We start from the raw sequence: 26618 nt of genomic DNA on the forward strand, positions 1-26618 counted from the left end.
TTTACAGTACTCGAGTTTGAAGATTGGTAGGGCATTTTCAGCTATGAAGTCACTTTTACAGTACTCGAGTTTGAAGTTTGAATTAGAGAGATTAAATAGTTATCATTTATAGATTTCAATTGGATTAGATTATATATTTGAACTATTGTGATTCAGATTCAACAGCTTTACTGTACGTTCTTATGTTTACTGCAATACAGGATTGAACATTTTGTTTTGGTACAACTTAGCTGAAAAACGACCAACAACATGAAAGCAACTGAGGCAACTGACAGCATTGGAAACAAGGTTGCAAAAAACAACCACAATCAGCAGCCAAGAACAACCCAAAGCAGAAGCAAAAACAATAAGAGAAACAGATACAAAGAAATTCAGCAGGGAACGGTAGACACAATGGCATAAAAAGAAGGCAGTAGCATCCCTGGAATCATTCTGAAAATTATTGACTTTGCTATAAAAAAAATTCACGCGAAGAGAGAGAGACGCACACACAAAGGGACATACAACCGGTTACAAGGCATACTCTCTCCCACCCGAGATGCTCTTATTTGAAACTCTGTTTTTGGCATTTGTGTATTCAAGTCAAATGTAGGGGCTGCTCTCTTCGTCAAATGTAGGGGCTGTTTTTGGCATTTATGTATTCAAAAATGACGGCAAAAATGCGAAATCATACACGTAAGAAGGGCGTAGAGGGACAATTTATGTTCCCATGAATTTAATGAAAAATCCGTTGAAAGCTTCAACTAAGATGTGCTTGCTCCTCTTCTACTCTTCTTTGCTGCTCATCTTCGCAGCAGTATTCTCCATAGCTGATGACGCCACGAGTACATTTCAGTCCATTAGAGACGGTGAGACTGTAGTTTCAACTGGCGGTACGTTTGAGCTAGGATTTTGCAGTCCTGATGCTTCTAATAGACGGTACGTGGGGATATGGTACAAGCACATATCTGTTACAACCATTGTATGGGTTGCCAACAGAGACAAGCCCCTGGGTGATTTGTCCGGCGTTCTGAAGGTCACCAACTCTGGAATTCTTGTCCTCAACCACAACATGAGCACAGTTTGGTCCTCCAACACATCGAGAACTGCACAGAATCCAGTGGCACGTCTTTTGGATTCGGGTAATCTTGTCGTGATAGATAGGAGTGATGATGACTCTGAGAACTTTCTGTGGCAAAGTTTTGATTACCCTGGCGACACATTCTTACCAGGTATGAAGATTGGTAGGAACACGGTTACAGGCTTCAATTGGCATCTTAGATCGTGGAAAAGTCCTCAGGATCCTTCTCAAGGCAATTGTACAAATCAACTTGGTCCCAAAGGATATGCAGAATTATTTCTGAGGGAAGGTTCGGTCATTAAATTTCGGTCTGGACCATGGAATGGAGTCTGGTTCAGTGGAAACCCTCAGTTAAATCAAAACTCTATATACACATACAGTCTTGTTTCTGAGCGTGATGAAATGTACTACAGTTACAAGCTTCACAACAGCTCAATCTTTTCAAGGTTGATGTTAACTTCAGATGGACTTCTGCAGCGCTACACATGGATTGATAGAACCAAAGGTTGGGTTCTTTACCAAACAGTCCAAATTGATGACTGTGACAACTATGCATTGTGTGGTGTACATGGTGCATGTAACATTCAAAAGTCCCCGGTTTGTAGCTGTTTGAAAGGATTTACACCAAAGTTTCCGAAAGAATGGGATTTGGCAGATTGGTCTAATGGTTGTGTGAGAAAGACTTCTCTAAATTGCACCGGAGACGTGTTCCAAAAGTACTCGGGGTTGAAATTGCCTAGCACAGAACAATCCTGGTTTAACAAAAGTATGAACCTCAAGGAATGTGAGATGGTGTGCATGAAGAACTGCTCCTGCACGGCTTATTCAAATTTGGATATCCGGGATGGAGGAACTGGGTGCTTGCTGTGGTACGGTGGTCTAATTGATATAGTATACATTGCTGAAAACGTGCAAGATATTTATATAAGAATGGCCGCAGCAGAAAAAGGTATGTAAAAAACACTTGTTGGTGACAATGCATTTAGTCATAATCATATGCTCGAAACAAAGTCAAGACATAACGAGGTGAAACATTGTACTAATACTAACAGTTTAAACTTTGAATTTTGACACAATTAGCAATATCTTATTTTAGAATTGTCTCACAAACTAGAAACTATTAGTTGGATGATAGAGATTATACAGTTTTTATTTATTTATTACTGTCCGACTCATAGATTTTCTGTCTTAAAAAATATCATTCATAGATCATGAAGACGATCCAAAGATCAACGCTAAATACTCTGAAACCAATGCAAAGAAAATGAGAATCATAATAAGCACTACTATGTTGTCTATCGGACTGCTGATCATGGGCCTTACCCTGTTGTTTTATGTTTGGAAGAAGCAGCACCAAAAAGGTGGTAAGTTGGTCGTATTATTGTGCCCCTCTGCTTTCCAAACTACATAGTTCAGTTGTATAGGGAATTTTTTTCACCCATCACTGCATCTTTGCAGGAAAACTGGGACGCAACCAAAATGAGGATCTGGAATTACCGTTATTTGATTTGATGACTGTAGTTTCTGCAACCGGTAACTTTTCAATTGAAAACAAACTTGGTGAAGGCGGTTTCGGATCTGTCTTTAAGGTAAAACCAGATAATCCATCATAGTTCTGAAGTTGTATAGATACATGTACTTCTGGTCATAATATGTAATGATGGATACAAGTAGTGTGCAAACTACAAAGTATGAATTTTGGTCATAACATACGCTGATGGATTTCAGGGTACGATGGAAGATGGACAAGAAATCGCAGTGAAAAGGCTTTCAAAAAGTTCTAGACAAGGACTCGACGAGTTCAAGAATGAAGTTACACATATTGCCAAACTTCAGCACAGGAATCTAGTGAAGCTTCTTGGATGTTGCATTCAAGAAGACGAGATGATACTGATCTACGAGTTCATGCCCAACAAGAGCTTAGACTTCTTTATTTTCGGTTTGACCACTCAAAAACCTTGCATTTAGTTTGATTAGTCAGCTTATGCTAGCAGCCTAGCACAATGTATTTTGTGACAATTGTGAATTATGATATTTTGCAGATCAAAGAAGAAGGATGTTATTAGACTGGCCGAAGCGCTTTGAAATTATTAATGGGATAGCTCGAGGGCTCCTCTATCTTCATCAAGATTCTAGATTGAGAGTTATTCATAGAGATCTCAAAGCAAGTAACATTTTATTAGGCAGTGAATTTAACCCGAAAATCTCAGACTTTGGCCTGGCTAGAAGCTTTGGAGGAAATGAAACAAAAGCAAAAACAAAGAAAGTGGTCGGAACATAGTAAGTATCCTAAAACATAATTGTACCACTCTTTTTTTACGAATTTTCAAAAACACTAATAGAAACTAGAAAGTCTAGATTCTTTGTGTATAAAAATGTTTTTTGACACATTCGTCTGCAGTGGTTACATGTCCCCAGAATATACAATTGATGGTTTCTACTCTATAAAGTCCGATGTCTATAGCTTTGGTGTTCTAGTGCTAGAGATAGTGAGCGGGAGCAGAAATAGAGGATTCTCTCATCCAGACCACAAACTCAACCTTCTTGGACATGTGAGTGTGACAACATCAAATGTCAAGTTAAAAATTCTCATCGCTCGACTCTGCTACTTCTGCTAAGTAGACTTGTTTTCATGTTTTAGGCATGGATGCTACACACAGAAGGCAGGCCTCTCAAACTGCTTGATGCATCAGTAGAGGACTCCGTCACTCTGCATGAAGTTGTAAGAACGATTCATGTGGGTCTTTTGTGCGTGCAGCGGAATCCAGAAGACAGACCGAGCATGTCAGCTATAGTTCTAATGTTGGGTGGTGAAGGTGTGTTGCCCCCACCTCTAAAACCTGGTTTTTATAGTGAAAGGGATCTAACTGAACTCGAAACCAATTATTCTTCTAAAGCATGCTCAGCTAATGAAGTCACTATTTCACTAGTTGAGGCTCGATAAAATTTTGGAAAATGATTTTCGTACACACTTTCGTCTTTATTTTGTGTCTTGATTTTCCTATAACTTCTTCAATTGGAAGGCAATGTTATATAAGTCATTGTCACATAGCTACACTCTTTAGGCCGATTCGCAAAAATTTGTGAATATAATTAGAACTGTCATATTATAAATCGATTCGTAAAGATAATTTTTCAGCAAAAAAATAAAATATGATATTGTTTAGTGATTGAGCTATATAAAAACATATGGTAGGATTTCACATCCCGACTCGGGCTCCATCACATCCTGAGCTCGACTCCGCCGTAGCACGATATTGTCCACTTTGGGCCCCGACCATGCCCTCACGGTTTTGTTTCTGGGAACTCACACAAGAATTTCCCAGTGGGTCACCCATCCTGGGAATGCTCTCGTCCGAACTCGCTTAACTTCGGAGTTCCGATGGAATCCGAAGCCAGTGATCTCTCAAAAAGTCTCGTGCTAGGTAGAGATGGGAATATAGATATAAGGCTTACAGGATCCACTCCCCTGGGCGATGTGAGATGTTACAATCCACCCCCTTAGGGGCTCGATATCCTCATCGGCGCACTTCCGACCAGGGATTGGCTCTGATGCCAAATTTTCACATCCCCACCCGGGCTCCACCACATCCTAGGCTCGACTCCGCCGTAGCATAATATTGTCCGTTTTAGGCTCCGACCACGCCCTCACTGTTTTGTTTTTGGGAACTCACACACAAGAACTTCCATCCTGAGAATGCTCTCGTTTGAACTCGCTTAACTTCTGAGTTCCGATGGAACTCGAAGCCAGTGAGCTCTCAAAAAGTCACGTGCTAGGTAGAGATGAGAATATACATATAAGACTTACAGGATCCACTTCCCTGGACGATGTGGAATGTTACATAGGAATTGATAAAAAGTATTATGAACTATTTATGAGGCATTTTCATTCTTGAGTGGCCAAACATTGTTCATTTTTAAGGCGAAAAAAAAAATCATTGAAGAAAAATTCTAACATATTTTAGTATGTGGCTAGAACAAATTTTCATCAATTGGAACATTTTTGAAACGCTTTAAATGAATTCTGAAAAATTTTACAAAACAACAAAAGTTCTATGAAAATAAGTTTTATGACGGTGTTGTTGAATTCCCCAAAACAGATTAAAAACTCCAAATAACAATTGTATATAAAAAAAGGGTAATGCTATCTGCACACACCAGCGGAGCTACATTAAGGGCTATCCTGGGTTGTAGCTTAGGGAGATTTTGGTAGAAAATAAAATTTTACATGTAATTTTTATGGATTTTCGAATATAGCCTACCATATATTTAGTCACTAATTTGATTTCTCTCGGTTTAATTATATAATATAGTTTACAAACTATCTTTTTTTCTCACATCTTTTTTTCTCATCACTTCTTGTATATGTAGAAGTTTGAATTTGTTTGAATAACGAAAGTTCTTGGTTCACTTTGTGAAAATTTTCTTGAGTTAGCTGATACTATAAAAAATATAATATCAAGTTTCTTTGTTTATAAATTTAAATCTTTAAACTAGCCCATCCGATGAAAATTTTCTAGCTCCACCACTGTCTACACACTCATTTTTACTTCTCACACATCTCTTCAATATTCGCTCTTTGGATTGAGTAAATTGGAGAAAATCAAGGCCAAATATTAACAAAGGTGTTTGAAAGATAAAAATACACGTGTGAATAACACTAGCTACTTCTTACATAAATTTCTCCAGAATGAGACGCGGAAAGATATGTTCAAGTAGAAGAAATTTTTCAGTGTGACCGGCACACGGGGTGTTATTCCTCGTGCCACTATATAAATGTGAGATATGTATGTTAAAACATTAATAACTCAAAAAATAAAATTTTCCACCACTTATATAACAAATAATTTACCACCCGTGTTCCGTCAGAATGAAAATTTTCTGGAATAGGTGATATGGCTTTCGACAAATCCAAAATTTTCATCTCATCACCAAGTTTTGGTTGCCGCAAGTAAAATCCACCATTAAGGTGTAAAAAAGAAACAGAAAAAAAGGCACTGTGTTGTTTGTTCCTCTCCTCTCTCCCTTTTGTAAAGCCCTAATCTTCCCCTGAATTTAACTTTCTTCTGGGTTGGCTGGCTTCTGCAACATTTTCTACCAATAAAGGTCAGTTCTCTCTCTCTCTCTCTCTCTCTCTGTGTTTGTTTTGAGAATTGGGAATTTCCCGTGTTCTTGAACCATTTCTATATTTATTAGATTAAGTAAAGGAAACAAATTTTTCCAGTTTTTTTCCACGTTTTGGATTGAATTAGTTGATGGGTAACAATTAATGAAGCTAAATCTGGATTGCAAATTGTTGCCAATTGGTCTTATGGGTTCTTGTCACTTATGATTTGTTTGTTTGAAAATTGGGGAGAAAAGTAATACAATTTTTGAAACAAACCCAACATTTTAACAGTTGCATAAATCTTAATGGAGACAGTAATCGTTCCTCGCTGCATCGAGTGTGTTTAAAGATTTTCAATCTTCTGTATGAGCAAAGACTACCCCGTTTGGACAATATACTTGGAAGAAATATGGTTGCAACGTTGGTTTAGTGTTTGGGCGAGTGTTACCGGTGGATGCTGTAGCATGTAGTCTTCATTTTGCAGAACTTTAAGCAATTTTATTTTTTTCGTATCAGACAATCGTTTGACTTTGCCAGACTGCTAGTTTGTGTTGAGTTTAGATGACACTGTGGCAGATTTTGGACATCACTTCAATTTCCTGACTAACGAGATTATTAGATCGAAGTTTAATAAGAAAAGTTTTTGTGTTGGTTGCTCATACTAGTGATTGGAAAAACTTGGTTTATAACTTTATCTATACATAGGTCAAATGTCCCCTTGGCATGCAACGTACCATAGATCTTGCATTTCTAGCGTACATATACGATCAATAGTTGAGCAGCTTGACTTTTTTAAGGACCTTAGGAGAGCCCTTTTTCAATATAAAATGTTCATTTTTGTACACACATATATTTGTATGTATATATTTATGCTTCATATGCTTTCTTTACAATACGTAGATGGTTCAGTTTTTGTGGCTTCAACTTAGGGGTCAAGATCTGATTGACGAATGATTATGCTGTTTTCAGTTTATTACTTTTGAGTTTGTCAGTGGTAACCTGTGCCTCTCTTCAAAATCAGGTAGCAAGTATACCCAAAGGGTTTCATGGCAGGTAATGGCCTGACATCTCTAGGTCGTGTGAAGCTAACTGATCTGGCACCTGCTGAAGGCCTTCCATCAGATTCTTACAAACTATCTGTTTCGACTTTGTCACAATCACTAGCACTCTATTCTGCTGCCATCATTCAGTTTCCAGTGAGTGATGGGGCTCTTTTGAGGTCGGGTTTAGATTCGGCTCGCCTCTACTTCCACCAGAAATCATCATACCCAGCTGCAGATATGGTTAATAACAATGACCCTCGTGACTGGTGCAAGACTTCCGGTTATAATGCAGATCCTCAATTGTGGCTAGAAACCTATGATTACAGACCTGGACTCACTCCTTTAGAGCCCGACAACACAATGGAATTTCCTCCAGCAGCTTTACCAGATATATTTTCACTGCTTGCAAAGGCAGCTCGAGATATATTGGACGCTATCAGCTTCTATTTGAACTTGAGGAGCTCACCATTTACTGAAGTACTTGATAATGTTCCCTTAAGAAACCGGGAAATATCTTCTTCAGTATTATCTGTCTGTTGTCATGCAAGGCCATCATTTCAGGGGACACAACACCATAGTTTTACGACCCAAGAGGATGGCCAGTTGGTTATGTTTTCTGACCATGAGCATCAAGTTGACAAAAGCTTGATATCTCTTGTCAAGTCAGACAAGGCTGGTCTACACATAAAGGACTTTCAGGGTCGTTGGGTTCTTGTGGACGAAGATCTTGGTCCTCAAGAAGCTATTGTTTACCCTGGACTTGCACTCTATCAGGCAACTGCAGGATATGTTAACCCTGCACTGCAGAGAACGGAGACTGCTAATGCACAAAGCAACTTGTTTGGGCGATGTTCTTTGGCTTTTAAACTCATGCCTAAATCCATGACCAATCTTAGTTGTTCAGAGATGAGAGCTGCTGGTCATGGAGTTGAAGCTCAGTTCCAGCTTCCAGTAGCGGTTGATGACTTTATGCAGAGATCTCACCCCACCGATCAACTCTTTAACAGACACAGTTTCCAAAGTTCCAATTTCCATGCAGCACAAGATGGTATGCTGCATTTAATCTTCTTTACCAATTGCCTGCTTATTACATACTGTAAATTGATTTCATGAATGAAATTTTTTTAATGACAGCTTACTTTAATTAGGATTGGTCTTACTGACTAAAGCACATGCACACACCAAAAATAAGTTCGATGTATAAGCTAAATTAAGTCCAACTCTATTGATAGTAATCGTCAACAACTTAATAGTTTTCGCATTTCTGCTGTCATAAACAAGGATCTTCAATCTAGTTTTATCTTCTAAAATTATCTCCGTCTCTTGAATCCTCTTGATATTGGATTGCACGTGTTTATGTGTATCTCTTAGTGAGAAGCTTTTAACAGCAGGTCCTTGGGTCGATGAAATGCTGGTACAGGATCTATGAAGCCTTTGTTGAGGAGGAGAAAGAGTGAAAGAACCAAACCTCTGCCACCTTCCAAGAGATTACGGGTCGAGGCCCAGAGAGTCCTGAAGGAAAGGGTTCAAGACATTGCAGACAAGAAGGGAATCAAGCTGAGGTTCTGCAACCTGAAGGAGTGTGAGAATCACATGCAGATACTTGATAGCCCATGTGCCAATATAAGAACGGAGATTGGGTGGCCACACGGGGTGCCATTTGTTCATCCCCATGATCTCCCCAACAAGGCAAAGATCGGTTTCCTTGAAGCCTATGAACCTGGTTGGACAGCTACTCATGATATGGAGTTAAGTCTAACTGAACCTGGACAGGCTGGCCAATCAACACTCGGTTAATTGTAACTGTAAGTCCCATTCTAGCAATCAAGTAAAAAAAGTTTGTATTTGAATAACCAAGCATCCTTACATGTTATATTCCTCTCTTTAGTTCAATGCTTTGCAGATAATCACATATTATTTCTCTTGGCGCACGCATTATATGTGAAATCATAATACGATATATGCCAGTGAAACATAGTGTCTAAAGATTGTGCTAGGAATAGAAGTTATATGCTTCTCTCTGTTGGTAGAATTAAGAACAGAAAAGTAAACTTTGCCAATGGTGGTATTTTTCATTGCAGGAGTTCCGTGGTATATGTTAATTCTCTGTTGTGTAAATGCAACACAGAATTGGACAATTAGTTGTATTGCAGTTCTTTCCCTGATATAGCTCATTTGGGCTGCATTTCCCTCAACAAAGTTGATGCCTACTATGCGAACTGATATTCGTCCTTTTTTTTTCTTCCTGCAGGAATTGTTTGACTCGACTTGGATGGCCGATAACAGTACTTGTAACTTCCAATACATGGCATCCAGAAGCGTGGTCCAACTTCACGTGATTCTCGTAGGATGACAATCGTGATTCATACTGCCCATACTAAGTTTTCGGTTTGTATAGACGTTTTGAGAAAAGTTGACAAAGCGGACGGCATGTATGTGGAACCTTCATCTGCTACACATATCGTGTCGGGAGCAATAGGATCGGAAAAGCGCTGAACGAAACATGGATAGGAGTGAATTTTGGAAAGATAGTCGCACATTCCATATGGTGTAGGTTTTGATACTGTAATACTACACTTGTAATTCGAATTTCGAAAGCTTTCCAGTGCGAGTTGTAGATTAATAAAGAGAGAGCACCTGATCTTGTTGGCAGATGTTCCTTTAACCAATCTTGTACTCTGTTTTATACAGTGCAACTTATATTTCACAGTTAATAATACAGACGCCTAATAGTTTTTCTTGATTCTAAACATAACCGCGCATGGCCGGTAGATACAAGCCTCAGATCGTTTGGATGCCCCGAGAAAACAGAAGCACTCCTTAAAGTTGCATTAGTGTTTACACATTACAACGTGCCCTTTGCATTTTATAACTGGTATTGCCCAGAAACCCAGTTCGGTAACCTTCTGTCACTCTGCAAGTGAGACAGTAGTTCAAGGGCCCAAAACTGGTAGAGGTTTACAGATCTGCAGTAGCCATCCATAGCATCCACAGCACTCAGTTTGAATTTTCCGCATAAATTCAAGGCTTTTCTCAGCCTCGAAATGGTGACTGGTTTTCAAAAGGCAATTTCACGGGTGTAGCATTAGCATAGAATTCTTCCAAGTTGTAGAAAGCTCGCTGTGGTGGAAGAAATAAATGAATAACAACATCACCTGAATTAAGACACGAGTGAAGCCTTCTGGGTTAGATCAAGAATTCTTGAATAAAAATTTGTCAGCAAATTTAACAATTTCTAGAAAGACACTGCAACCACTCTCACGCTTACAACGAATCACCAGACCCCTAATGATTGACCCCATAGCTGTGCAAATATGTCCGAGGACACCAAAATCATGACCAGAAAACAACATTTTCAGGTATCTTATGACTAGCAAAATCAAGTTCCCAACAGACTGATACTACAATACTTATAACAGCTAGAACCTAACAGAACATGCAGCCATGTCTTGAAAGTTCTAGAACAGTAGACACAAGACACAATTCAGTACAGAATCTAATCCCTTTATGCAGAGTTATGACGCAAGGAAAAAAAAAAAAAAAAAAAAAAAAAAACTTGAGAAGAATGGGGTTGAAATTCACAAAGCAGAGTAACAACAAAGCTTAATTGGGGAAATAGAATATGTTGGTGAGTGCTATGGGCACTGGGATTGTCTTGGCGATAGTCCTCAAAGAGTTAAGAGCGTTGATTTAAAAAACCATGTTGCTAGATGCAAAGAAAAACAATATAATTCTCAAGGACCCCATCCTATTGAACCTCAACAGGTTGATTTATTACAACATAACAATCAAGATATTCTCCTAAAAAATTAAGTTTAAAACCTTATATGTGTATCATATATAGCGCACTGCTAGCATACCGGTTGACTACCAAAATTAATTCAACATTTGAAGGAAAGTTTTCACAAACTTAACCTAAAAATTCACTTAAGTGTATGCACTCAAAAAATAAAAATTTGATTGGCTAAGAACCCTTATTGATAACAAGTTTCATCTAAATAAGTCAAAAGGGTCATATAAGAAAGCTACAGGCGGCTTGGATACTACCATATGGAAATAGTTACTCCCACATCAATCAAACAATATGAATTGTTTCACATTAGCACCGCAATAACAATTTCAAAGAGGTACCACATCTCAGTTGCCAAAAACCATGAATGGAGTAGAAAGATATAGTAAATAGGTAAGCAAAATAAAAGCACAAGGTTCATATTATATATTACCCATGGAATCTGCATTAATGTAAATCTAAAATGAGTTCAACGTCACATCCCATATTTCCAATTAAGCCATGATTAAAAAATTTCAGTACAATGTGAAGGATTAAAACTCACCAAAATCCAACAGGGTCCATGAGTTGGGTTTTGAGTCCCCAGATGAAACTCTTCCATACTTCTCCTCTGCCAGATCTCTTATCCGGGACCTTAATTGCAGCATAAAGATAAAATCAAATATTTCTTCCAAGTCTGCCACACAATTTATCATGCAAATCAAACATAAACATTCAAAAATTTAAAGTTTGAAGCACTTACGCAATTGCATCACTTTGCGGACGAGAAAATGCTGTGGCAATTATGAAAAACCGAGTCCAATACACAAGAGGCTTCACAAATAGGACCTTTATATCTCCTGCTTTTACGTCATTTGCAACGTTGGCCATTGCAACAGCAACTAAATAGATTGCAGGAAATCACTAATCAGCTTCATAAAATAAGCATATTTTGAAGGTCTAGGTTCATAACGCGAGAGATTATAATAATGAAAACTAGAAAGAATCTTCATATCAGTTGCCCGTGTAACATTAAGGCTGAAACAAAGAATCTAGCTCAGATTGCTTATGATATGAGCTTACATGATAAGCTTTCAGCATCATCATCAAGCTCTGTGCTAGGTGACTTCCTGTCATTGCTACTATATACCACCTTTCCATATTTATCAAACAAGTCATCAAACATATCGTCTGTATCTTCGCTTACATTCTGCAATGTGCCATTGATTCAGCTATCATAAGCATTCAAGGTTTAAAACGACAGAACACAAATCACAAAAATTAACAAAAACCCTTACAAGTTTTACTTATTTTCTCATAAAACCACGACTCTATACAAAACAATACAAGAAATAAAAAACATCATACGAAAAGTTTGAATATTTACAAGATAAGCTTCAAAAAAATAAAAAATAAAAAATAAAAAATTCATAAATATGTTCATTTAGTAGCAGAAATTACACAAAATTCAAAACCCATAACGCTAGTCACATGGATTTGGAAACCCGAAAAACGAAATCAAATACCGGAGTGAAACTATCTTCAGCTTCCTTGGCGCGAGCCAAACGCAATCTGGGCAATTCCCTGGACTTCAAATTTAAGTTCTTGCTTCTAGGCGCTTGCCAAAAGCACTTGCAGTGCAAGCACTTATGAGGAAAAATCGTAGTGGGACTTTGACAGAACCTGGGTTGAAGACAACCCAGCTTTTGGAGGTCGTCGGAGAACCGGAATCCAGCACCACCTCCGGCAACAGACAGAGTAATGAGCAACGCCATTTTTGGTGTTTTGGTTTTTGGTACGATTGCAAAGATATTTGAAGATGAGAGAAAATATACGATATCACCGGAAGCAATGGTCATCGAATCATAATGGGTTCCGGGTTTTCGGGTATTTGGACTTGGGCTTGCTACATCATGTCTGGCCCAGTCTCTCTCTCTCTCTCTCTCTCTCTCTCTCTCTCTCTCTCTCTCTATTTATTTCTTTTTGGTGAATTAGTTTTTCCTTTATTTGTTTACAAAGAAAGTCGGATTTTGCAAGAAATTTGTAGCTAAAGCGATTAAGTTGCTCTTATGGAACCAAGGTCGAAAAGATTGAGAAAATCAATCAATCACAACCACAATTTACGGATTCCTTCGAAGTTAAGGATTGGTAATCCTTTTCAGAAATCAAACTGACTCAGTCTTATGCATAGAAATACTTGCTTTCCTTGCATGCTAGATTAGTCACTTATCTCCCACAAAAGGTCCTAGGTTCATTTCTTCCTCTCTCGTTCTCGTTTGTATCACGAGAAAAACAAAAAAGAAACCAGATTTTTTTAAGAGAAAAAGTTTTTGATCACAAAGTCTTGTGGAGGTAAATTTGGCGTTTTGCGTCCCTTGGTGATAACTATTTTTCTCTGTTAACCACCACCATCCTATTTCCAGGACTTGCCAGTTTTATAACCATTCTACAAAACTGAACGAACACTACAAGAAGCAAAAATTCTTAAGTGCTTCAGAGTAAGGGTGGGCAAACAGGTCCAGAATCTGCGAGTCGGGGCTGGTTCGGGTCGGGTACAAATTTATCAAACAAAAATAATTTGTGGTTTGGGTCGGGTCCAGAATCTGTGAGTCGGGGCTTATTTTTTGGATCTGAGTCTTGAATTCTTGTATGAATAAGATAGGACTTTGAGCATGCAGCATTCTTACAAACAAAAATAATTTGTGTTTGGATGTTATTTTCACACACCAGTCCAAAATTTAAAAAAGAAAACACAAAAAAGGGGTTTGGACCCGTAGGCCCACTTCAAATGGGCCGGGTTAGATCCAATTTCACAAATCAAAATTCGTATACCCATCCGGTCCCGTCCCATTGCATTTTAAAACAAGTCCAGTCCGATTCCTCTAAATTTAGGACTGGCCCCGCCCTTGCCCTCCCCTACTCTGGAGCAACAAGAAAGTTCCCTACAAGGAGATTTGGTGCAGAGTTGCAAACCAACACATCTTCCTAGATTTTTAAGAGCTTATTGAAAAGCAGGTTTAAACCGAAGCAAAAATTCTCTTCCGGTTGATACAATAGAACAATGCCCTTGGTAATTACTATTGGCAGAGAAGTGAATAAATTTTTGTCCCACTTCGAAAATTCTATAGTGCTTCGGAGTATTATATAATCCATATTCTTTAACCTTTAGATCATGGTCATTGTATTTTTGACAAAGGATCTAACAAAGTGAAAGAATCCGACAATCCGATTTTTGTTGGGATAGAACTTTAGAGAATTTAACCATACAACTCAATTCATGACACCACCTGGCTAAAAAGAAAACCATATCATAAACTTGTTTCACAATAGATTAACCAAATGTGCAATTAAGCGGCATCCCTCCTTCCCACAGCGTGGATACAGTCATGGAATTAAAAAAAGCAAATCACCGAAACGAGTTTTAAAAGCTCAAAATAACACAACTTGATCCTGTCTACTCATAAGCGATCCAAATCGTAATATCAACTCCGAGAATATCCGTCACTCTTGAGAATTTTGTGCTACGCACTCATGACAACAAAGTAAATGCAGAAGGGGAAGGGACAGAAAGAGGAAAGGAGCGGAAGTGAGGGGGAGAGGAGGGAGATGCAGGTGTTACCTATGGCCTACGCGGAAGGTGAACTGCTACTGCTTCCCTTAAAGACCTTCATTAAGTGCCCGCCATCAGAACCTAAAGCTAAATAGGCAAATAACAAAGCGTCAAAAACCAAACAATCCACCTAAGATTAGCCCAATCGTGTTCCAATACGATTAGATATAATATTTATCAACAAAACCACTAAAAATCCAAGAGAGTATTACCTATGGCTTACGAGGGGGTGAACTGCTGGTGCTGCTCTTGCTACTGCTTCTTCCTCTCAAAGGCCTAAATAAGACACCCTCCCACATCAGAACAAGCTAAAATCAAGTACCAAGCAAACCCAGTCCACGGAAACATGAGAATTTTTTAAGCTACTACACAAGTACTAAGCCCAAGTTTTGGATCTCAATTAGGTGTTTAATATGCGACTAATAAACACATGCTGTGAACTTGTAGAAAAATGATCATACATAAAACTGATTATGAAAAAGACATACATAATACAACCGAAAGGATAATTGCAGATGAAAACAAAGTTATAAAAATGTGAGAGCTAAAACAGATACAAACGGGCCTGGAATAAAATTCATTCAGATCAAAGTTAAAACTAAAAATTAAAATATTACCTTCTCGGACTGCGAGAGATTCTTCGGGGTGCCTGTTATAGTGCAAAGAGTTAATCCATATAAGGGATCCCAGAAGCCAAGTTATGTAAACAAACTGATAAAAACATACCTTTCGTGGACTAGGTGATCCAGATGATGATGACCTCCCACGTCTAGTAGCTGGTCCTCGACCTCTGTTGAATACAAGCAACAAAGTAGGTATAAGGCATATTAGCAAGCATACTATTCCTTCAAAATAAAATGACAACATAAGAACTTTGAAAGGTATATTTTGGCAATATGCAGAGTAGGAACCAAGAATTCAAAAAAATAGGTCCTAGAAGATGGTACCACCATATCACTTGGAGGGGAAAAAAACTTCAGCAGGTTTAAGTAGTGAGATGTATGCAAACATATATTCCACCACATACATTGGAACATACTGATGCGGAAAAGAACAACAAAATAAAATGTAGCACCCTGAATTTCTAGAGGAAAATCATATCCAATGGCAAATTCGAAGTAATCCAGATGACCGCATCAGTGGCCACATCTACTTCATGCATCCATTTTTCGTCGAACAGTGTTTTAAAAAACGCAGGCGCACCTAGGTGGCTACAGAGGCCGGGAGGGGGTGAAAACGCCTCTACCCAGTGGGAGTGGGCGAAAACTCACCTAGGCGTGGTCGAGGCACGCCCCAGCACTCTGAGGCGGCCGAAATCCTTGCTTGAAAATTTCTGGGGACCCCTTGAAGTCGAAGGCTGGGCCTCCGAGGCTCTACCCTCTGGTTGTTTTTTTTTTTTTTTTCCGTTGCAGCGGCAGCGTATTCACGAAGGAGACGACCGTGAATAAGAAGGATTTATTTTTAAATCGTTTTGGGCCAAGTTTTTTTAAATGACTTGGCCCAAAACGACGTCGTTTTGGCCAAGTCTATTTTTTTTATTAACCCACAGCAGTCCCCCTTTTTTTAATGACCCACAGCAGTCCCCCATTTTTTTTAATAATCTACAGCCGTACCCAATTATTTAGGTCCCGCAAGGCTTCGCCTCACGCCTCAAGGCTTTTGCCTAGGCAAGGCTATCCATGAAATGCCTCAACTACGCCTTCGCCTTTTAAAACATTCCAACATAAGAACATTCTGTTTACAACACACCATACGAACACATATACAATCATAATGATTCTTGTCCCACCCAAAAGCTAGACTACAACACATGAGTTCAATCAAACCTTATTTTCAACAAAATATGAATAAACATCACAAACTCCAAACTCAATGCACTCGTCAATGCAATTCCATCCAACTTCAATGAATCGAGAACATGAAAAATCAAGAAACGTGATCCACTTCAAGCATAAAGCAAAAGACTTCTTCAGACATGGATATAGATGTTACCTCCGCGGCGAGATTGACCTTGAACGGGATCGACCAGGCCTACGAATGGGAGAACGGGAACGCCTACGAATTGGAGACCTTCTGGGAGGACTACGAAACCGTCTAGGAGGTGAACTGAAGAATTAAATTCGCATATAAGATTAAACCAAAATATAAATTCAAAGTAACTTAACCGAAAGGAAAAAAAAATAGCTTAACAGACTCGTATTTGTAAGCACATTTGGTAGTCACATCAACCTTTTGCTGCAATACATGACTAAACACCAAGATCTTATTAAAAATGGTGCATGAAGTTGCATGTAAATTCTGTGATAATACCATTGGTTTATAGGATGCATCCTACTTATCAAAACACACTTAGCCCTTTGAATCGTCTCTGTTATGCATTGATCAAGAAATTAATAGCCTGACTTCATTTTTCTTTGCAGGATTTACATGCACAGTACTTATATATCATGAGACCGCAAGAATAAGCACATATACACAGAAATTAGACAACTCTCCAAGGTGATAAAGATTCACTAAACTGTTGGAAGAACATGCAAAACCAGTAAAATCAACCAGGAGTAGTACGAGATCTCTTTCAATTCCACAGAAATTCATGGTCTATGAAAAATCCATATATTGACTTATTTTTTAAGCACAAGATTTGTGAAGAATCTTAGGCAGAAAAATAGATATTTACCGGCGCCTTGGAGGTCCTGGAGAGCGTCTACGAATGGGACTGCCTCGTATCCTTCTTGGAGAGGTCATATTCAAGTTTATGATTAGTCAACACCGTTAAAATAACTCAAACAATTTAGCATGAAAAAATGCAAAATTGCTTCAATATAATACCTAACAGGGGAACGTCGCCTTGGTGGCGGCGATCCAGAACGACCTCTGGGTGGAGATGCAAGCCTTTTCCTTGGAGGTGAACCACCATGGCGGTAGGGACGAGCAGGCGAGGCAGCACGACGACGTGGTGGAGAATCTAATGGTCGTCTTGGAGATTCACCTCTCCGACCGACAGGTGATCTCCTTCGTGGTGAGGGAACACCTCTCCGACGAGGAGAAGCTGATATCATTAAGTAAAAGATCACCAACATAGTAGAAAAAATACCTATGATACCATAAAAAGAATAAAATAGAGAAAGATTATACCTTCCCTCGGTCGCCTTGGTGCATCTTTGTCAGCACTAGCACCATCAGTTTTCACAGCATCTCTCTTTGGAGCAGTGGCAACAGGCTTAGGAGGAGAAGACACCTTCTGACGTTGAGGTAATGTAAACTTTGCTCGAACGACATTACCATCGATTTGAGCCTGAAATAAGGAAATTCAACACATCATATTCCAAAAATGTTAGGTCTTAAAAGTTATAGGAACTATTATACTCCCACACATTGAGAAAACTTACGCCGTCCATGTATAATTGTGCTTTTTCAGCATCTGCTCGTGTTTTGAACTCAACATATCCAAATCCTTTTGGAAGATTAACCTGCAGAAGAAGGCATTTTTAACATACATGTTGCACAGAAAGATACTTCAAAGTCAAGAATTAAATCTAGCATGCACTTACAGTACGATCCATTGCCAGCTCCACATTGACAACTTCACCAAAGTTACCTACAAAGTAATACAAAACGGAATGAGACACACTGTCTGTGACTCAGTTTATTTGGACATTAGCAAAGAAACAATACACAAGCCAATGATGTAAGCAATTCTCATACATATGGTTATAAATCTGAGTTTAGGATCAGTGCTACAAAGCACAAGACACATGCAATTGCCTAAATATGAAGTCATTACTAGTTGCTTTAAAAGTTACATGGAATTGATCCTTTTACAATTTTGCATAAATACAACAAAAAAACCAAAACAATGAAACTTTAAAAGAATATAAGTTCAAATCATAAGTTAGTTCAAATTTTCCCAGAAGCTGATATGAAAATCTTATAGAGAAGAGTATGATCTAAAAATATATGTTGGTCTCCTTCGGAAAGATTTTTAAGTTGTTGCACTATAGGCTATTATGTAAATAAAGATTTGTATGGGAAGTTAGCTTAGGATCAACTCCTCTGGAATTAGGTATCCCAACATAATCTCATAATGCAAAAAGAAGTAAAATATTATAGATACAAAACAAAACCATACAGAATATTTCTCGTAAATGGCCTTCATGCACATTCCTCGTAAGCGCGTCAATGTGAAGAACAAGTGACTGATGAACTGGAGAAGCTTTCCTGAAATGTGACATATTATCAGATGAAAGATGTGCAATATAATTTAGGGGGTTAATAAAGCAAAACGTAGTAGATCTACTCCAGAGAAAACTATCAAGTCCAGCAAGAACGCAATATCTATAAGACTCTGTGTAGCTAGTTGAAAATAAAGTTTCTAAGAGAAAACTCATATCCAAATGTCAATTGCAGTAAAAAAGGGGAAAAAATATCTACACCAACATAATTTAAGCTAATCATTTTTGGCTTACCAAAAATAAATCATATAACAGGATGCTGTCAATACTCATAGAATGCATATGTGCATGAACAGTCACTTGAACCAATCAAAGTCTACTTCAAATTAATTAACAAGTTCTATTTCTCAATGCACCCTAAAAAAATTAAAAAGCACAAAAACCACTAAAAAAAACCCCACAAATTCAAAGAAAAAACTATCAATACCTTGGGGGCGGTGACGCCTTTTTAGACTGTGGTGGTGGAGAACGACCTCGTCTTGCAACTTCAGGACTGAAAAACAAATCAGTTTAATTAACAATAAAACAATAGTTTTTTTTATGAAAACCTGAATTAACGGATTCCATAATCACATTAAAGCACAACAACAAAAAAACAAAATAAAGAAAAGCGAAGATGCATGGTTTAGAATCTAAAATATGCATAAAAAGTTCGACTGCTCTATACTATGCATGGTTTAGAATCTAAACAGTCGACTGCTCTAACCTCATCAATTAATCCACTCATAACCGTAGTTTAAGTTGTTCCAACTTTAATACTTCATCATCCCTACTTAGGTAAAAGCCATACTTTTCAATGTGCTGATTGCTTAATGTCGATTGGCAAATTTTCCCACTGACCGATATGAATGTCGAATCAATATTCTTTATATTCAAATTCAAATTTTGTACTTAGCTTACTGCTGATATATAGTATTCACCAATGTTTTTAAGGTGAGGCTTGTTTCTTTTTTATGATGATTGTGGTTTTTGGTTGTTAGGCATTCCATTCAAATTTAGTGACTTTAATCGTATAAATTGTTTAATATTCCTTAACGAATTTATACTGGACTTTCTAAGCAACCAAACAGCAGACACAAAACCCTAGAGTGTCAAATTAGGAGCAGGAGCGCGAAACGAAAATCGAACCTTTTTTTTGAGGCAGGGGGACTTCGGCTGCGAGAGCTGCCGCTCCGGGACGGAGAGGAGGAAGAGGTGAAGGACCTGGAGCGAGATCGAGAGCGAGAACGCGAGCTGGAGAGGGAGTCGGAGCCTGAGTAGGAGCGGGAACGGGACCGGGAGGATGAGCCGGACACGGAGCCAGATGGCGAGCGACGGGCTCGGGTTGGCTTCGCCATGGCGCAGAGAGAGAGAGACGAAACCCTAGATAAAACCCGCTCTGGAAAAGTGGGCACAGAGATAAGAGAGAGACAGAGGGAGAAGGTGGTTTTTTATGTTTTTTTTTTTCTTTTCGAAGATGGTTTTTTATGTTATGTTTGGCGATTTTTTTAAATAGCTAATTAAATTAAATATTAGAATTCCCTGTTTTTCTACTGAACATATATACCTTTTTAAAATTTGATTAAAATGCTTTAATCAATAATCACATCTATTATTTAAAATTAAAATAATTTTTGAATTTATCATTTTATCTACATGACGCATTTTTCCTTATTTAGTTCAGATTTTAGTAATTAAACTATATTTTCTCTTCTTCTAATATGTTTTTTTTATGCAAACATTTAATATTATTTCTTTTTCCAAATGGTTTTTTCTTTTTCAAATAGTTGGTGATCAACATAAAAGCTCGGTATAATTTTTTCAATTTTTTTGTGAAATTATATTTTTTTGCTTTTTTTTTAAGTATAGTTGTTGACGAATTATTATTAGGTACAATATATTACATATATATTATCTGCGGGTACGTTTAAATTTACAAAAATCATTAATTGGTACGTTTGATTTGATACATATTGTTAATATTGGTACATTATTTTTATTTTGGTACGTTTTATTTTGTACACATTGTGTATTGGTACATTTATACTATTCTCAATCCTATTTTCTCTTAACATACTAAAATAAAAACTCATTTCAGTACGTTTGATTTTGAGGGATTTAAAAATATTTTAAATTATTTTGGAAAGAAAATATCTTCAATCGCGGATAATTATTGCTACATTGTAGCATTATTGTGAAAATAAATTGAATATAACCAACTTTTTTTTTTTTTTTTTTTTTAACAATTATCTCTAACGGATGAGAGTGTAATCAAAATGCTAGATTATAGGAAATTTGTTACAATATAATATGCATATAGCACCAAAATTATGACAAAAAAAGTTTAATCAAATCACTAAAAGACATGGATGTTTGATCTAGAAAAATCAAAATTAAGGCACCTATATCAAAAGATTCTTAAATTTTAACAATACAATAAGTTACTAATTAGTACTACGGTCCAGTGAGACTCAGATTTACACATAATAACTAACGAGAGTCATAAATGGTAATATAACGACGATGAACAAACACAACTGGGTAGATAGCAACAAACTCCTTCTGATGGTAGTAAAATGCGTGTGCGATGCGTGATTGATAGATCATCTTTGCAAAAATCAATTCATCCGAAATTATTTGTCTATTTAATTGTCACGATGAATGTCAATATTCCTTAAAACATAATGTTGTCAATTTATTTGAATTCAATTAGTTGCCTCAAATATTGTTGATTTGGCTAATATTTTGCAAGAATGATCTAAGAAGTGCAACTTGAAAAACATGCAATTTGGGCCGTTAAAATTCAATGTTGGGGTCCCACCACTAAACCCCTTTTTTTTTTACCTTCCCTTAAAGGTTATATTATAATGTGTTGATAGGATCATTTTCCTGGGATCCAGGAATCATTTTAAATTTAAAATTAAATTTAAATAATTTCTGACAAAAACTGACTGCACGATATACGAAGAATGTCACGATCACAGGATTCTCAAGAAAATGATCTGACGAAAATCCTTTCCCGTATTGATAAACCTCATAGAAATCGGAGTGCTTATTTTCTTAGTTTTTTCGGTAAACCTCAAGGAACACTAGTTGTGCATAGTAACTATCTTCAACTATAAGCTAAGAGAAATAAACAGTACAAGAAATGTTAACTTGGATTGTAGCTCACTTCAACATAATTCTCTCGAAATAGTGTTCCTATCGCGCAAAACGGGTTGGTTCCCCCAAGCTTAAGCTAGTAGTCTAGTTCATTTTTGGTTCTCCGGCACTGGTTGAAGCATCTGAACGTCTTCTCTTGGCCTCATTGTCCCCCAACTGCAGCGAAAAACAAATATCTTCGTCGCAGCCATTCCTTAGCGATGAGAGATTCTCAGAAACTGTTCCATCGATCTGATTCTTTTTATGTAGTGGGGAGCCTCTGACAAAGCTTGGTATAAACTGATGTTCGACACTGGGGACTGCCTTGATCCCATCTTCCAGATGAAACTCTGTTTCCGCTAAGGACGGATTCCTGGGTGGGCTGCTGGGTTCGACTTCTAAAGGAAGATGCTGAATTTGAAGACCCAGTGACTCAAACTTCTCCTCAGATGTTTCCTTTCGAAGCATCGCATCTGGAGGGGAAGAGTCGCCAACAGTGGATCCAATTGCTGTTGCTGAAGCAGTCCTTTGTTCTTGTACAGCCACTGCAGGGAACATATACACAAATTTGTAATTAATTCACGTAACAATCTATAAAATTATATGCAAAGAAAATGAGCGAAGCAATCAGAGATACATGCAGACGAACTACAATTAAAAAGCTGAAGATAGACAAATGCAGTGCATTAACCATGGGGGGAAGGAAACCAGCAAAAAGGGCAATTTCCGAAGCACAAACCTCTAAGCCCTTCATCAGTTGTAATGATGTCAAGTTCAAGGAGCTTCAGAAGACGTCCGAGATCAACTCCGCTTGTCCAATTCTCAGGAGGTTGACCAATTTTTAATTTAAGTCGTCCTCGGTTAGCAGTACCACCCCATATGATCCCAATTGGTCGTGGCTTCTCACCATTCACACCTTTGAGTACTATCAGGCTCCCGCTGTCTCCTTCGAGGTCAAATGTCTGTTGGTTCTCACCAACCACAAGAAAATCAGTTAAGAAGCATATGCCTTTCTCGTCATTGTACTCAAGAGCATAGGCCAACACGGTTCCAGCAGTCAAACCAGAACTTCTTCCAACCTTCATCACCTGCTTTCCAATAAGGGTACTAATCGGAGACTGCAAGTCAATAATCTTAACATTGCCAATCTCCCCTACTCCTTTCATGGATGTAATAACAGTACACATGTCAAAATCATCAGCAAAAGGAATGAATGCCCCATCTGCTCTCACAAACGTCTCTGTAATAACAACAAATCAGGATGAATAAGTGTTTTCTCTTCCTTCTCCCTTTCCTTCATTCTTTAAAAAAAAAAAAAAAAGTTACATCTGTATTAAGTATTGTGCTTGTAATCTTTACATTTAAACTGTCAACTTCTTTACTATAGCTTGCTTAACTTAGCTAAGTACATATCCACTTGGAACTTGACAGAACAGTCAAAGAAACAAAGTCAAGCTACTCAAATTTGGATTGATGAGCACTCTTGAGAGAAATTTTTATTAAATCCATCTCTAAAAGCAATGTAAGTTACATTACCAACTTTTAAAATCGTATTTACCTGGGTTAATTCCGGCAAAGATGCCATACCAAAGCTCATCTGTGATAAATGAGGTAGCTCTCTCCACCGCACCAAGATATACCCCAGGTCCAAGCGAAGGAGGCAGGGGATGAAACATCTTCTGATTTGGGTAATCCAAGTCAACCGCAACATGCCGATTTGTGAGAAAACCAACTTGTTGATTGCCTGTTTGGCTCCTTACTATAGCACCTAATGTTCCATATGTTTCTTGGCTTGCCACCTGAACACCAGCAAATGAAACAGTACTTACCAGCATTCAGATTTACTGGATAATACTATGAAAAATAACTAGCTCGGGAGGTAACTTAACAATACCTGAGAACCTGAGCCAATGCACGGATCACCTCCACGCAAATCATCTACAATTTCTGTGTACAATTGTTCTTTGGGAGCTGGCTCGGGTGCACCAAAATATGAGAATTCCACAACATCCACATCGCACCATATACCTCCAGGTCCCTGATTAAAGTAAAAAGAGTTATTTTAACTAAACTTCGAAACACAAGTAAATTCAGATGGAATGGGCATCGATAACCCAAAACAAACTTGATGACTACAAAATGAATGAAAAATCAAACCATTCTTATCATTCTTTCCTGACCTCTAGGGCAGTAGGTAAACACTGTATTGGGCTGAGCCATTTCTTGTGAACTTTTCTTGAAACAAAGACAAGAATAGCTGGTATGTCAGTTAACACACCCCTTCGAATACGAAACCCAATTGCTGTTCCAAGACTATAACATCGCAAAATCTTGCTGTGAAATGCCCTAATAGTCATCAGTTCAAGCAATGTAGTCGCTTGCTGCCCCTTCAGCAACCGGCCAAGAATTTCAGGAAGGAGCCCTTTCTGTAGATTAGTGAAATAGTTTGCCCTCTCTTCAGCAGTATCATTCAATCGGCTTGAGGTAGGCCACGAGAAGTAAGCAGCATTAGTCTCACAATGCTGTCCAGCTGATGCAAAGGGTTGAAGTGTTGGTGGACTTAACGAAGGCAAATTAGAATGACTGCAACAGTTTCTCTCAAGATCCAAAGCTGACTCATCTGACAGTGTTGAACCAGAACAACGCATTCTCATATTAAATCTGCTCCGCTCCATCTTTCCAGTTTGCCTAACACGATAACAGAATGAAAAAACATGGAGGGACGGTACTAAGGTAACAATACTCTAACTCACAAAAATGAACGGAAAAACAGGAGATTTTAGGTTGCAAACACAATATGCTAAACTTCTCGACAGAAATTCAAGCAAGACAATATTATAACCGTATTAGACATGACGGAGATTGGGTGGACCATGCAATCCCCAAATGTGAGTAGAGACTGCAGAGTGAAGATATGCCTCAAAATAAGACGTGCCCCAAAAGACAAACGGATTATTAAACATCCTCCTACAGTTCCAGCAGGGTTAAGTTTTCAACATTACATATAATTATGATGTTTTCCACTACGCGTACAAGAAACGCATGCTATAAGCCCCGAAACAACTTTAAAAGCATCATCCGACTTTTGAGCACCACCCAACGCGGAGATTAATACGAAAAAAAAAAACTCCTAAAATCAAGTGATGAGATTTAACAAAGAAATGATAATCATTGCCAATCATGTCTTGTTTCCTAGTAAGTGGAAGAAATGAAGAGAGAATTGATGTATCTTCTGCTTCCTAGCTCCAAAAAAACATATCAAACTAAGATTCACTTCGACATTCGCTGTTTAACTCAAAGGAATATGAAATATAAAAGCTTTCCAACTGCTTCATGACCAAAATGCTCCAATTTTACACAAGGGTTAGAAAAACTTGTTTCGAATTGATGTTCAACATATACCAAAAATCTAATCACACAGGCAACATACAAGAAGCAATTTATCAAGCTTATGCAATCACAGAAGAAACAGCAAACCCAGCAGAAACCCAAAAAGAAAACTTCTTTTTTCAGACAAGAGAACCACTACAATCACTAACTCACCACTAAACACAACAACTTGAACAAAAACTCAAAACAAATAAATTGAGTTAAAAGAAGAGAGCTCACTGATCAGCAATGGCGGAGCTGCCGCAGAACACAAAAATATTATGTGGGTTCTTCTTGCAGGAACCTCAACACCTCAAGAGAAACCAACCCAGGTAACAATTCAGCCGTATTGGAGCAAGAATCGGCTAAAAAGCTTGTGGGATTGGCAGTTTGCTTGTCAGCAGCAGAGTGGTTGCTGCTGCCATAAAAGGTCATTAAAAACCCACAAATTCAAAGCTTAGTAAAGTTAATTGCTTGTGCGCTTATTTTAATGAGCGTTTACCCTTTTTTTATGGGGAAGAGAGAGAGGAAAGTTGAGGGGGCTTTTTGCCAAGGACAAGAATTGTCTGCCATTTCATTTTCGATGTCCTTCCGTGCTTTTTTGTTTTGTGTGGTCACGGTTAAATCACATCAATATTTTATATTATTTTTTTATAGAGATAATAAGACAAAAATAAATAGTAATATAAAATATTGACATGGTTTAACGTGACCACACAAACAAAAAGACATGGAAGGGCATCGGAAATGAGAGGACAGATAATCCTTGTCCTTTTGCTAATACTTGGTGGGTCCTGAAGGCTTGAAGTTGTCTGATTTGTATTGGCTTTGGCTCCTTTAACTTGAAAACTCTCTAGTTAGGAAGATAAAAAAAATTTAAAAAATTAAAAAAAAAAAAAATTGAAGTACCCTATCCGTACGTAGGTCATCACATTTGTATCGGCAGAGGAGAATCAAATACAGAACAGAGAGATGACATTTTTAACCGTTCTCGAGATACAAGTTCGTACATGTGATGTATCCGTACGTAGATCATCACATTTGTATTGGAGGAGGAGGAGAACTGAATACAGAATATCGTTATATAAAATACAATTTTGTTTCACATTTGTCGAAGAAAGAAAGTATTTCCGAGGGGTTCTGGCTTTCTTCTGTTTGTTACTTCCAAGAGTAAAATTCTAGCGTAGATATAACATAAATTCATACCGCTAATTTGATACGATATACATGAATTTATAATACTACGTAGCAAAGTTACGATTAAGCAAAAAATTCTCCCAAACATGTTGGTTTTCATTTTAAAAATTT

At 37.9% G+C, this 26618-nt stretch overlaps 5 protein-coding genes across 8 annotated transcripts; 2 read left to right on the plus strand and 3 right to left on the minus strand.

Moving 5' to 3' along the window:
• The first annotated feature begins 605 nt into the window (after positions 1 to 605).
• Positions 606 to 4502, plus strand: LOC137725843 (G-type lectin S-receptor-like serine/threonine-protein kinase At4g27290). 2 transcript variants are annotated; one of them, XM_068464650.1, is made up of 7 exons: positions 606 to 2009; positions 2269 to 2421; positions 2519 to 2649; positions 2789 to 2999; positions 3103 to 3340; positions 3462 to 3612; positions 3702 to 4502. In XM_068464650.1, the coding sequence occupies exons 1-7, from the start codon at positions 710 to 712 to the stop codon at positions 4002 to 4004; spliced, it is 2487 nt and encodes an 828-aa protein (XP_068320751.1). In that variant the 5' UTR covers positions 606 to 709; the 3' UTR covers positions 4005 to 4502. The 2 variants fall into 2 exon arrangements, with proteins under 2 accessions (XP_068320751.1, XP_068320750.1); XM_068464649.1 differs by having other exon boundaries at positions 2269 to 2424; positions 3702 to 4500.
• Positions 4503 to 5885: 1383 nt separating this feature from the next.
• Positions 5886 to 9949, plus strand: LOC137721339 (uncharacterized). Its single transcript, XM_068460441.1, has 4 exons — positions 5886 to 6166; positions 7189 to 8258; positions 8631 to 9015; positions 9462 to 9949. The coding sequence occupies exons 2-3, from the start codon at positions 7214 to 7216 to the stop codon at positions 9005 to 9007; spliced, it is 1422 nt and encodes a 473-aa protein (XP_068316542.1). The 5' UTR covers positions 5886 to 6166; positions 7189 to 7213; the 3' UTR covers positions 9008 to 9015; positions 9462 to 9949.
• On the minus strand, positions 9468 to 12805 carry LOC137721350 (protein Iojap, chloroplastic-like). Its single transcript, XM_068460451.1, has 5 exons — positions 12506 to 12805; positions 12063 to 12189; positions 11743 to 11881; positions 11545 to 11633; positions 9468 to 10365 (listed from the first exon to the last, which is right to left on the minus strand). Exons 1-5 carry the CDS (start codon positions 12752 to 12754, stop codon positions 10244 to 10246), a joined length of 726 nt encoding a protein of 241 aa, XP_068316552.1. The 5' UTR covers positions 12755 to 12805; the 3' UTR covers positions 9468 to 10243.
• A 1466-nt stretch (positions 12806 to 14271) lies between these two features.
• On the minus strand, positions 14272 to 20256 carry LOC137721360 (serine/arginine-rich splicing factor SR45-like). 3 transcript variants are annotated; one of them, XM_068460465.1, is made up of 13 exons: positions 19950 to 20256; positions 19249 to 19314; positions 18719 to 18807; positions 18141 to 18187; positions 17979 to 18059; positions 17725 to 17884; positions 17419 to 17638; positions 17267 to 17320; positions 16582 to 16695; positions 15316 to 15379; positions 15207 to 15238; positions 14802 to 14865; positions 14272 to 14670 (listed from the first exon to the last, which is right to left on the minus strand). In XM_068460465.1, the coding sequence occupies exons 1-12, from the start codon at positions 20156 to 20158 to the stop codon at positions 14802 to 14804; spliced, it is 1200 nt and encodes a 399-aa protein (XP_068316566.1). In that variant the 5' UTR covers positions 20159 to 20256; the 3' UTR covers positions 14272 to 14670. The 3 variants fall into 3 exon arrangements, with proteins under 3 accessions (XP_068316566.1, XP_068316573.1, XP_068316560.1); XM_068460472.1 differs by having other exon boundaries at positions 14272 to 14676; positions 17267 to 17317; positions 19950 to 20255; XM_068460459.1 differs by having other exon boundaries at positions 14272 to 14676; positions 19950 to 20255.
• A 1554-nt stretch (positions 20257 to 21810) lies between these two features.
• Positions 21811 to 25809, minus strand: LOC137725564 (protein NARROW LEAF 1-like). The gene is made up of 6 exons (XM_068464291.1): positions 25551 to 25809; positions 24122 to 24629; positions 23836 to 23979; positions 23500 to 23740; positions 22681 to 23181; positions 21811 to 22486 (listed from the first exon to the last, which is right to left on the minus strand). The coding sequence occupies exons 2-6, from the start codon at positions 24614 to 24616 to the stop codon at positions 22047 to 22049; spliced, it is 1821 nt and encodes a 606-aa protein (XP_068320392.1). The 5' UTR covers positions 24617 to 24629; positions 25551 to 25809; the 3' UTR covers positions 21811 to 22046.
• Between the last annotated feature and the right edge of the window lie 809 nt (positions 25810 to 26618).

The sequence above is a fragment of the Pyrus communis genome, chromosome 2, assembly GCF_963583255.1.
Source record: "Pyrus communis chromosome 2, drPyrComm1.1, whole genome shotgun sequence".
NCBI lineage: Eukaryota > Viridiplantae > Streptophyta > Magnoliopsida > Rosales > Rosaceae > Pyrus > Pyrus communis.